Source organism: Chrysochloris asiatica, unplaced genomic scaffold, assembly GCF_000296735.1.
Source record: "Chrysochloris asiatica unplaced genomic scaffold, ChrAsi1.0 scaffold00089, whole genome shotgun sequence".
NCBI lineage: Eukaryota > Metazoa > Chordata > Mammalia > Afrosoricida > Chrysochloridae > Chrysochloris > Chrysochloris asiatica.
Genome location: NW_006408607.1, coordinates 5,211,993 through 5,224,553, shown reverse-complemented (window position 1 = coordinate 5,224,553; position 12,561 = coordinate 5,211,993). Strand labels below are relative to the sequence as shown.

General features: G+C 42.8%; 1 protein-coding gene across 1 annotated transcript in view; it reads left to right on the top strand.

The window, feature by feature from the left end:
- The window catches only part of LGI2 (leucine-rich repeat LGI family, member 2), a 63,350-nt gene extending 57,568 nt beyond the window's left edge, over window positions 1–5,782 (top strand). Inside the window, exon 8 of the mRNA XM_006866315.1 lies at window positions 4,965–5,782. Within this exon, the coding sequence (XP_006866377.1) occupies window positions 4,965–5,782 (818 nt within the window). The remainder of the gene's footprint in view (window positions 1–4,964) is intronic.
- Window positions 5,783–12,561: the final 6,779 nt, after the last annotated feature.

The following is a 12,561-nucleotide window of genomic DNA, read 5'->3' as shown; positions in this document are numbered from 1 at the left end:
GGTACTGACTCGATGGCACCTAACAACAACAGAGGAAACATCAACCATTCTGATACAGCTCAGTCCTGACTGCACATTCTAGCTCCATCTTCTTGATAAGTGCCAATAGCGTCCATACCATGTGATCAATGATAGACAGCAGACAACAGTAGCCAAAGTCACCCTAAAAGTAACTATACCCACAGGAGACAACTGGTGAGAACCTAAGAACAAATCAACATACAGTCATCTGTTAAATACAAACAAGACAACCCACAGTGTCCTGGATGAAACCAATAATTTTACCACTCATAAAGAAATTAGAGAATGGCTCAAACAAATGACCAAGATGCAGAACCAGAAAACATTTCTGAGGAAGAAAAGGCAATAGAGCTAACTGAAAAAGAATTCAAAAGAATATTATTTATGAGGTACCTTCAAAAGACTGACAGAAAGGTAGAGGTAAACTAGGAGAACACAGAACAAAAAAATGTTATAAGAATTCAAGAAAATACTACAAGAGCAAACAGACAAAATAAGTGCAAAATTTGAAACAATACAAAACCTGCAATTGGAAATCTAGAATGTTTATTTTAAGATTTCAGAAATGGACAATACATTGAAAGGGCAAAGGAGTAGATTTGAAGCAATGACAATCTGAATTATTGTATTTGAAGATAAATCTCCTAATACTAGTATGCTAGAAGAACAATCAGAAAAAAGAATGAAAAAAATCTGAGAAAGCGTAAGAGTTTTATATAGGACACCATGAAGAGGAACACCTTAAGAGTCATCAGAATAAAAGAACAAGAAGAGACTATCCAAAGCACAGAGAAAATTGTTGAAGAGTTATTGGAAGAAAACTTCCCTAACATCATGAAAGAGGAGAAGATAAGCATACAAGAAGCTGAATGAACTCCAAACAGGGTAGATTACAAAAGAAAATCACCACATATAGTCAAACTTTCCAAAACCAAAGATGAGGAAAGAATCTTGAGAGCAGCTTGGGAAAATGACACGTTCCCTGCAAAGGAGAACCAATAAGACTACGTGCTTATTTCTCAGCAGAAACCATGTGGGCAAGAAGGCAACGGGATTATATATATATAATCAAGAATCATATACCCAGCAAAATTGTCCTTCAAATATCATAGCAAGATTAGGCCATTTCCCGATCAACAGAAATTAAGGGAAATTGTTGTGACCAGACCAACTTTTCAAAAAACACTAAAGGGTTTCTTTAGACTGAAAAACAACAACCTGAGATTATCATACAGGACAACACCACCCAGAACTCAATCCAGATATATTATTGTTGTCGTTAAGTGCTGTCAAACTCATTGTGAGTTCGAACTACTGACTTTGCAGTTTAAACCGACCTTGAGGTCAAGTACTTGTCCTATGGTGCCACATCATTAGAAATATTTAAAGTAAAACAAACCTACAATACTTAAAAATAGGGAACCAGAGCTACTGATTCATAATGAAGTCAATTACAAAGCAAAAAGAGGGAATAGTGTAGATACAGAACTTCCAAATGGCAAGGAAGTCAAGGAGATTTCAAGATAAACCAATTTTAAAAAGGGAAAAAATAGAATAAATTACAGGATAACCTACAATTTACCCTGAAAACGAATACACCTGCACAGCAAGATTTAAAAAAAGAGGAAAATGCAAATATTTATAAACATTAAGAAATGAAAATGTAAAGAAAACTCACAAACAAAATGAACTCAGCGCAGAAAATTAATGTGGAACAAAGAAACCAGCAACACCACATACAAAACAAAACAAAAAAACCACACAGCAAATGACAGCAATCAATTCATACCTATCCACAAATACACTGACTATAAATGGATTCAATGCACTTGTCAAAAGATAGCATGGAATGTATGAGAAAACAGGATCCTTCGATGTGTAATCTACAAGAGACACATCAACAAGATGGAGATAGCCTAAATGTCCATCAACAAAAGAATGGTAAACAGACTTTGTTACAACCACACACAGAATACTATAAAACACTGAAGAATAATGATGACTCTGCAAAACACTTCACAGCGTGGATGAACCCGGAGGACATTATGCTGAGTGAAATTATTCAATCCCCAAAAGACAAATGTTGTTGAGACCAATGTTGTAAAAAGTTAAGAAATGATTTTCTTACTAAAAGAAACTATCTGATTTTTGCGGGGGACATGGGGAAATTATTTATGGACTAGAGGGTAGACACACATGTTAACATGGGTGACAGGGTGAGCAATACACAACAAGAGGGAAGTTGGCAGAAGAAGGATGAAGGTAGCGGGAGACACAGGGAGGATCAGGCAGTAGTTAAAGTGAATCGAGGTAAATGCTATTAACTGATGATACATGGAGGGGATTGCAATCATTGTAATGATGCAAAATATATGATGATCTGTTCTGTAAACCTTCACTCAATTCACAATAAAAAGTTCTGAAAACAACAACAACAAAACTCCTCTAAGACAGATGAGTTCCTTCTTTTGGCAGATCTTGGACTATTTACTGTTCTTCACCAACACAGTTGCTCAAAAGCACCAATTCTTCTCAGGTTTCCATCTTCTTTGTCTAGTTTTGTCTAGTTTATGAGGTGACTGAAAATACTGTGGCTTGGGGTCAGGTGCAGCTTAGTCTTCAATTATGACACCTTTGTTCTCGAACACTTTAAAGAGGTCTTTTGCAGCAACTTTTCCCAATGCAATATGTCATTTGACCTAAGTATTGATTGTGGATCCAAGTAAAATGAAATCTTTAACTACCTGAATATTTTCTCCATTTATCCTGATGTCATTATTGTTGTTAAGTGCCATCGAGTCAGTTCCAACTCCTAGTGACCTTGTATAGGGTTTCTGAGGCTGTACATGGTGTGATCAAGTCAATATTCAGTTCAGTACACCATGTGACAGAGTAGAACTGCCCCATAGGATTTCCTAGACTGTAATCTTTATAGGAGTTGGTTGTCAGGTTCTTTGTCCAGTAGAATCAATGGAAAAGTTTGAACCATTTGGCAGCTAAGTGCGAAACCAATTAGCCACCAGGGTCCCTGTAAAAAAGACCGCTCATTGAAACAAAATTAAATATTACCCTGAAAATCACCCACAACTTGCACCCGAAGTTTATAGTGAGGACCTAAATTGGATCATTATCCTTATAATTTACAGACCAAATTCACTCTAGTCCAAATTGCCTAGATAATTATGGGAAAGAAATCACTTTTAATCGAATGATCTAGACCAAGGGTCAGTAATCTTTTAGATGTGGGTGGCTCTGTTGCTTGCTGGTTGATATTCTGGAATGGGAGAGCTAGGGTGGGCATGGGGTCTGGGTGCAGCATGAGAGAGAAAGGTAGGAGGTGACCCAGAGAGGAGGATCAGTCTGAGCATGCTCCTGCTCTGCTTGCACAATTCGACCATTCGAACCATTTCTCATTCTGCAAGTATCCACGTGGTCTCTTGCTATAGGCCATTTGCTTACCTTCATTTATCCAATGATGATAACATATACACACATACACACACAAATGCCAAACAATAAACCCATGGCCACTGGGTCCATTCTAACTCAGAGCAACCCTGTGGGACAGAATAGAACAGCCCCATAGGGTTTCCAAGACTGTAGGAAACAGACTGTTACATCTTTCTCCCATGGAATGGCTGGTGGGGTTGAACGACTGTCCTTTCTGTTACTAACCGTTGTTCACCCAAGCTCCTTTCCAATGAGGGTGGTTGTTGTTAGGTGCCATCTCATAGAGATCCTATATAGGATTTCTGAAGCATTAAATCTTTGTGGTGTGACTGGTGGACTGAAAACCACTGCCCTTGTGGTTCACAGTCCAATGCTTTTCCTGCAGAGCTTCCGCGTTCTGTATCCCATGATAGCTCGTATTTATCGACCTCTTCCTATGGTCTAGCACTCTACACTAAGCACTTACCTGTGTGATCTCATGTAGTCTTTGCAGTCATCCCTTTTAGGTCAGCTCTGAGGGCATCAACCATCTCAATTTATAGATGAGGGAGGGGAGTGGGGGAGCACAGAAAGTGGAGTAAATTGACCCAGGGTCAGAAAGCTTATAAGGCACAGTGCTGAATCCCGAACCCTGGGCCACATGGTCTTGAGTCAAGATTTAACACTACTGCCTTCATTCTTGTTCTGTTATACGTAACAACACCAAGGTTGTCCATTCGGTGCCACCATCACCACCATTGGTATATTTCCGTCTGTTGTTGTGACTAGCTGGACCGTTTATCAGATGGAAAATTTCTCTTGTTTTTGTGACCCTCTATTTTGCTAAGCAAGGAGCTCTGGTAGTGTAGTGGTTATGAATCAGGCTGTGAACATTAAGGTCAGCAGTTCAAAACTACCAGCTGTTCCGTGGGAGAAGGATGAGGTTTTCTACTCCCGTAAAGATTTACAGCCTCGGAAACCCTGTACATGGTTGCTATGAGTCAGGACTGACTCCACAGCACATAACAATCACCACAACCACTTTGCTAAGCGGAGTCCTGGTGTGGCGCTATGTGTTTATGCGCCAGACTGCACAGCCATTTAAACTGCAAGGTCGGCGGTTCAAGCTCACTAGCTGCTACTGAGAAACGGACAATATTCTGTGACCCATAGGGTATTCATGGGCTGATTTTCAGAAGTAGATCTTCAGGCCCCTTTCTTCCTAGTCTGTCCAAGTCTGGAAGCTCTGACGAAATGTGTCTTCCATGAATGACTGCTAGTGTTTAAAATAATGATGCCATAACTTCTGGCAGCAAAGCCACACACAAGCCACCACAGTGCCACAAATGAAAGATGGAATCCAGTATGACCTTATCTTAACCAATTACCCCTGCAAAGATCGTTTCCAAAGAGTCCGGTTAGGTATCAATGGTGGGGGTCAGTGGTGGGGAGGGTGAACATCTCATATCTCTCTGTGTGGCTGTGCTAACCTCCTCCCTCTCTTTGGAGAACAGGTCAGTCCATCGTGGGCTGTAAGGCCATCCTCATCGATGAGCAGGTCTTCGTGGTGGTGGCCCAGCTCTTCGGTGGCTCTCACATTTACAGATACGATGAGAGTTGGACCAAGTTTGTCAAATTCCAAGACATAGAAGTCTCTCGCATTTCCAAGCCCAATGACATCGAGCTATTTCAGATCGATGATGAGAAGTTTTTCGTCATCGCAGACAGCTCCAAAGCTGGCTTGTCAACTGTTTACAAATGGAATAGCAAAGGGTTCTACTCCTATCAGTCTCTGCACGAGTGGTTCAGGGATACGGACGCAGAGTTTGTGGACATCGATGGGAAATCTCACCTGATCCTGTCCAGCCGCTCCCAGGTTCCCATTATCCTGCAGTGGAACAAGAGCGCTAAGAAGTTTGTTCCCCACGGCGACATCCCCAACATGGAGGATGTTCTGGCTGTGAAGAGCTTCAGGATGCAGAACAGCCTCTACCTGTCCCTCACACGCTTCATCGGGGACTCCAGGGTCATGAGGTGGAACAGTAAGCAGTTTGTGGAGGTCCAGGCGCTGCCATCCCGGGGGGCTATGACCTTGCAGCCCTTTTCCTTTAAGGATAATCACTACCTGGCCCTGGGGAGTGACTACACGTTCTCCCAGATCTATCAGTGGGATAAAGAGAAGCAGCTCTTTGTAAAGTTTAAGGAGATCTACGTGCAGGCTCCCCGCTCATTCACAGCTGTCTCCACTGACAGGAGAGATTTCTTTTTCGCCTCCAGTTTCAAAGGGAAAACAAAGATTTTTGAACATATCATTGTTGATTTAAGCTTGTGAAGCTGGGATTTCAAAGACAAGTAGCATTAGCTCTCCAAAGAGAGAGGACCACGGGTTGGGGTGGGGTAGCCATATTCAGACGCTCTGACGTTCAAAATGCACTGGGGGAATTGTTAGAAGTTTTCAAACTTGTAGAACTCACATTTTAATCAGGGATTGCATTTATTGGCTAACTGCATGACTTGTCCATTCCACCCTTTAAAATGACATCGTAAAACCTGTAATTACTGAGAAAAAGAGTACAGCATTAATGCTCACCATCTAGGAAGATAATGTGCTTTATTTCTTTTTTTCCTCTCTTTTTTAATGAGGAAGGAAAACATTGGATAAGAAAGGACCGTTCTTCTAATGAAATAGGAAACATCACAAAAACAAACAAACACACACGCAGACACCTCACAATAGCCCCCGCTCACTCCATTTTAGCCATCTTTTGGAGAAGAACGCTTATAGCCAAAGTCAGCTGAAAAGATTTGCTGATGATTCGTTTTAAAATCTTTTAACACTCAGCAATGCTATTTTGAGCCATCCCAGTTTCCTGAAAGGAATGCCCAGCCTTCTTGAATCCTCCTTGATAGCGTGAAGCTGGACGATTTCATTGACTTGTAGTGGATGGTGGTCATGAGTGGATTCACAAGGTAATATTTGCGATCTCTCTCCCTGGTGACGCAGATACAGCATGGGCTGTTGGCCCAGGAGTGAGACAAAGGAGGTTTTCCCTCTTCCTGGTGGTTCAGAGCCCACCCCTGTGTTGGCCAAAGCCATAATAATACTTGTTTGATGCCCCACTGGGCCATCTCTGCATCTCTGAAGCCATCCTATGAGTTAGTGAGTAGCTTAGCAGTCAGGCCAAAGACTGATTGGTGCTTTTCCCCCTTCCTTTCAAGAGGTGGACTAGGTATTCCCAAGTGATGCGCATTGGGTTGGATTTTTGAAGTGTGATGATGTAGAATCAAAGGGGCCCTCGTACAGGTTTCAGTTTGCATTGGCACCTAGAGGTAGCGCCTTGATTTCTGCATGACCTTTCTCTCTGGACAGATGACTATTTCAAGTCATTGCATATCAGCCCTCCTGACTACTAACCTACGTAGAGAACCATCCTGCTTGATTGATTTGCTGCTATTGCTGTTGCTAAGGTTGTCCCACAAAGATGCTGCAGGTACCAAACTTCAGAACCTGGGGAACTCCTCAGACTGTTCCTTCCTCTCCCAGCAAGTTAGCAAAGGGGAACTCCTGGGGCCCACCCACCCTTACAGGATCATGGGCTGATGTGGCAGTCACCTTGTAGAGGCTGGGGGTCTCAGAATGGTTAAGAAGGAACCAGAGAAGCTGACACTCACAGATGAGGTCTACACACCAGGGGCCAAGGAAACCTATCTTAAAATGAACTTTGTTGGTGCAGATGTTCAAGAAGTTCCTGGGTCTGATTTTATGAGGGGGTGGGGGCGTGGGTGGTGGTGGTGAGGGAGGGGCATTGGATGCTCTGCCCGGTTAGCTGGTTCTCTGTAGAGAATCTCAAGGGAACATTTTGGGGAGCAGCCCTTAAAAAGTAACCCAGCAACCTCTTCTGTATCCCTGAAGTTACAGTCATGTTATACTGTAGTATTAGCATTTTTTTTTAAACATTGTCTGCTAAGTCATGAGTAGGTAGATGTTTTGCCACAAACAGGAAGTTGTTTATTGTTCCCTGACACTCAGCATTGCAGACCCAGGCAATAAATAGCACTTAAGGGATCACTGTACCACTCTTCCATCAGCACTTTGGGGTGTATCCTGGGACTTAGGCTGAGAGTGCCCAGCCCAGGATACCAGGGGTTTTAATGAACTAACTCACCCACACGTAGTTGTTGTTGTTGTTAAGTGCCGTCACGTAGTAGTCACTGCTTAAAACTGACTTTCAATGGAGCGCCCAGGGAACACGATTTGTTTTAGTTTTTGCAACACAGATCTCTCTTTTTTCTGCATCCTTTTGCCTCTTGGGTTTGAGTGGACTACAAATGCCCACATCCCAACTCCAGAGCTGAAAGTGGGACAGCTTCTACTATTCCTCTGGCTGTAAGGACGGGTAAGCTATGCTTCCTGGCACACAGTGGAAAAACTGGCCTTTGGCAAACAACGTAGGAGACATTTAGAGAGTTCTAGTCCCTGTGCCAGGTCAGGGTGATGTTCCTGATTCTAGATGCTAGCCCAGAAGCAACTGGGGCATCTTTTCACAGTGCTGTGTCTATGGAGGAGTGTCTCAGCTTCCCAGCCTCACCTGGGAAGACTGAAGGTGAGAATCACTGTCTGAATTTGCCTCCCTGATAATCTTTGCATCCGGAATCAGGAGACCTAGGAAGCGCATGGTGCTGGGCTTGTGATGGGGCGTTTTGTGGAATTTAGTGGTAAGAGAAAAATCTAAAGCTTGGGATACACAGGAGGGTGGGAGAGTGGGTAATCCACTCCATTACAATCCCAATTTTCTCCTTTAAAAAAACCCAAAAAAACACGAGATTAGGGTTTACAACCTACAGATTCCTTGTGCTGTGGGGGGAGATATTTGTTCTGGCCAACTCTCCAAAGGCGCGGAGATGTTCTTGGCACGAGGTGGCGGAAGCTTTGCTCCATTAATCTTACTGCTCCATCTCAAGAATCCCTGAAGTTTTAAAACCATTTTCTGCAAGAAGCTTTCTTCCAGTAATAATGAGAAACAAGCTAACAACAGCAACAGCCCCCAAACCAAAGAGAAATATCTAGGACAATCCCCTGTGGAGATCACCCTTATAAGGGGGTGGGTGCTCTTCTTCATTCCTCCCCACCAGCCCTTGGGGATCATCACTTGAGTGTTTTTCCTCTTTATAATGTCTGTGGCTAGACTCCCAGATGGAATCCCTCTGCGCAGCCTTGTGGCAGAGCCACACTGCCTTAAAGTGAGGGCTTGACCCCAGACCCCATGGGGTTAGGAATAGGTGTCTTTAAAAAAAAAACAAGTAAAAAACAAACTGGGACATTGAGATGATGTACGATGGAATGAATGAAAAACTAAAGTTCCCCCATGTAAACTATCATATAATTCACAATAAAACATTAAAACAACAAACAAACTGGGAGGTCTGACTAGCACTGTGTCCTTGGGCAATGGCTAATAAGGCCACATGGCATTTAGGCAAAGATTTATATTTTTCTCGATGTACATTTATGTTCATTAATCTGTATGTAGGTTTTCTTTTATTCATTGGTAGCCTTGTCAGTTTAGGTATTCCGTTTAGGCAGGTCAGGTATGAATGATCCTAATTTCAGAGGAGGGAATAGACACAGAAAATTTCCAGTTCAAAGTTACCCAGTAGCGAGTAGCAAATCTAGAACTTTCCCCTGAACAGCCTGGCAGTCTTGTTCTATGACATTCTACTGCATTTTCCCAAAGATGGACTCAATTTTATCATAATTTGGGGGGCAGCAACACCTTGAGATGAAATTAAGAAATGAAATATGCATTGCCAGAAGGGAAATACAGCTGAATCAGATTTCCTTCAATCCATTGGTCCATTTAGTATTAACAAATATAGCGGAAACTGCTATTCCATGCAAAGTCCACTCTTGAAAGTCTTGCAGAAGTTTTCTGTTGTTCTACAGCAGGTTGTTAGTGGGCACAGTTGTTTGGAGTTATGTTTGGGATGCTAACATTGGATACATCTTTTTCTTCTCATATTGTCCATCAGACAAGAATTTTATGAGGGATAAAGAAAAAAACCCAAGTACACATCTGATGACGAATCGCTCCCAGCCATAATCAGCCGTTAGGGGAGCACACTGAAAAATGTTGCCTTTTCCTTCCCTGTGGAGTGAGAGGCTGTGTATTTTAGGAAGGATGTCAGCATGGGATGCCCAAGGGCTGGCTGCCAGGGGTATCCGGGATGGAAATTTCTTCCACCATGGGCATAATGAAGTTGAGATGCAGGTCTCCAGGAGGGAGGCATTTGCATGTTGCTTAAACACTATCTCTCTGGCAACCATCCTGCCTCCTCAATTGGAAGTATCAGTCCTTGGTTTGCTAGAAGCTTCGGAAGAGCGTTCTTTAATTAGGCAATGACAGAAGATTCTGTTATACGTTGTAATCTAGGTGTTGGTACAAGGAATCAGTTAACCATGTAGGCTTGGGAGGCAAGGTGAGTGAAGTGGATAGGAAAACAGGGCAGATAACTGCAGAGGAAGCTCTATTTGCCAGGCAGAAAGAAAGAACAATTGACAATGATTTCCTTTGCCTCAGCCAGGCGAGTAGAGGGTCAAATGATCCGGCAAATCAATAGCATCCCAAATATTTAATGATGAGAACCAATTGTAATGCTGATTAAAATATGAATTACATTGAAAGCTACTAAGATCTGAACAAAAGACACTTTTACCCATCGCTTGTGTCAGAATCAACCTTTTTCCTAGTAGGAAACTATGCATTCCCTATCCATCCCTGTGACTATCAGGAATGTATAAGAACTGTGACACAATAGGCCAATAATGCCATTTGGTACCATTTTTATGTATTTTAAATGCATAACCTAGGTAAAATAAGAGTAGTATCTATGTACGTGAAAACAAATTTTGCAGTATGCAAGCTACAATGGATGCATTTTAAGGCTGTATATATGTTTAGCTCTGATTTTCTTTTTCTTTTTTTGGTAAATAGTGTTAACAACCGGTAATGTCTCTGAATTCTCTATGTTCTGTAAGTCTATGAATAAAAAGTAGCTCATGCCCTAATATGAGTCTGATCTTTGGTCTGATTGAATGACACTTATGATGGTGAGCCGTGTTTGTTCTTCTGTCTTTTTAACTGTTAAAATGGAAAATGGCGCCTCAAGAATCTTCTGTTTTGTTTACTTAGAAACTAAAAATTCAGATTTACTGGGGAACATTACCAATATGCCTCAGCCTCATCTCTAGATCGTAATCTGGACATATCTTTGGGTATTTTATGCTACCTGACAAGAATGAGAGAGAATGATTAAGAAGACCCCGTGGAGTGGTGAATTAATTATCAACTACTGCCATAACAGAAGTACCGTAAGTGGATGGTGGATTAGTGCTGCCAAGGTGGTTCTAACTCATAGTGACCACCAGAGGAGCATCTGGTAGGTGGCTTCAATCCAGCGACCTTGCAGTTCAAATTAACTTTGCAGTCCAGTGCTTATCCTACAGCACCACACCAGGACTCCACCATGGCGTTTTTGCTAAGTGTCGTCGAGTCAGTTCCGACCCATAGCAACCCTAGATAGGGTTTCCAAGGAGCAGCTGATGAGCTTGAACCGCCAACCTTGCAGTTCAAACTGACTTTGGAGTCCAATGCATTAAACCATAGTGCCACACCAGGACTCCAAACATAACCTGGAGATGCATCTCCACTATGGCTTTAGCAAACAGAAGTTTATTCCCCCACAGTTTGTTGTTGTTGTTGTTTTTAGGTATCGTTGAGGGTTTTGACCCATAGCAACCCTGTATAGGGTTTCCAAGGAGCAGCTGGTGAGCTTGAACCACTAACCTTGCAGTTCAAATGACTTTGCAGTCTGGCGCATTAACCCACAGCGCCACACCAGGACTCCCCCATAACAGTTTAGGAGGCTAGAAATGCAAACTCAGAGCACCAGCTCTGGAGAAAGGTCCTTGTCTACATCTGTAGGATCAAGATTCCTTGGAGATCTCCCTGTGTCTTGGCATCAATCTTTGCCTGAATCTAAGAGCTTCACAGAGCAGGGGCCTCAGGAGCAAAGGAAGTCTCCAAACCCTACTCTTCTCTCTTGGTGGTAGCAAGTTCCTCTGGTCTCTACACACTTCTCTCTCTTTTTATCTCTTGCAGGATAAAAGGTGTTGCAGGCCACACCCCAGGGAACTCTTACATAGGATCCAGGCTTTGGTGGGATTAGCATGCTGTGTTGCTGAGTGCCATCCATTGGGTTCCAACTCACAACAACCCTGTATGGGGTTTCTGAGGAGAGGCTGGTGGGTTTGAACCACGGATCTTTTGGCTAGCAGTTCAGTGCTTATCCTACAGCACCACACCAGAACTCACGTCCTTAATCCTCTTATTGGTTTATCACATCAGATCACTTCATGGGGAATCATCACATAACGGCCACATTGCATCAGTACACAACTGCCAACTTGTGGAGAATCATGACCCAGCCAAGTTAACACATTTTGGGGGGACACTCTTCAATCTATGATGGGTGGGTCCTTCGGGGCAGGGTATTTGACTAATTCTTTCACGTCCAGAATCTAACGGTGCCTGGCATGTAGTAGATGCACAGTAAATGTTTGCTGCATGTTTCTCTGTCTCTAAGATCCATTTGGTTTATTTGGGCAGACACAGGGCTGGAAACTCCAATCCCGTATGACTGTGGACCTTCTCTGTGCCAAGTACTTGGGTAGATTGTGGGGCTGTTTCAATAGTATAAGAACAAAGTCCTTGATGTCAAGAATCAAGAATCCAGTGAAGAGGAATAGTCATAATTGCACGGAGCTTGGTCAGTAATACAAGGTTTAGGCAGCATTTTATGTCACGAAGCAGTGTCTGGATAATTACACAATGGATAAAGCGAGGGACAACCAAATATTTAACCGTTGGTATAGCATGGTGTAGCACTGTAGAATAAGCACTGGACTAGTAACTGAAAGATTGGCAGTTCAAACCTACCAGCCGCTCCTCAGAAACCTGATCCAGGGTCACTATGAGTGAGAACCGACTCCATGGCACTTACCAGCAACAACAATAGCATGGACCCAGTGGTGGTTCTGTGGTAGAGAGACCT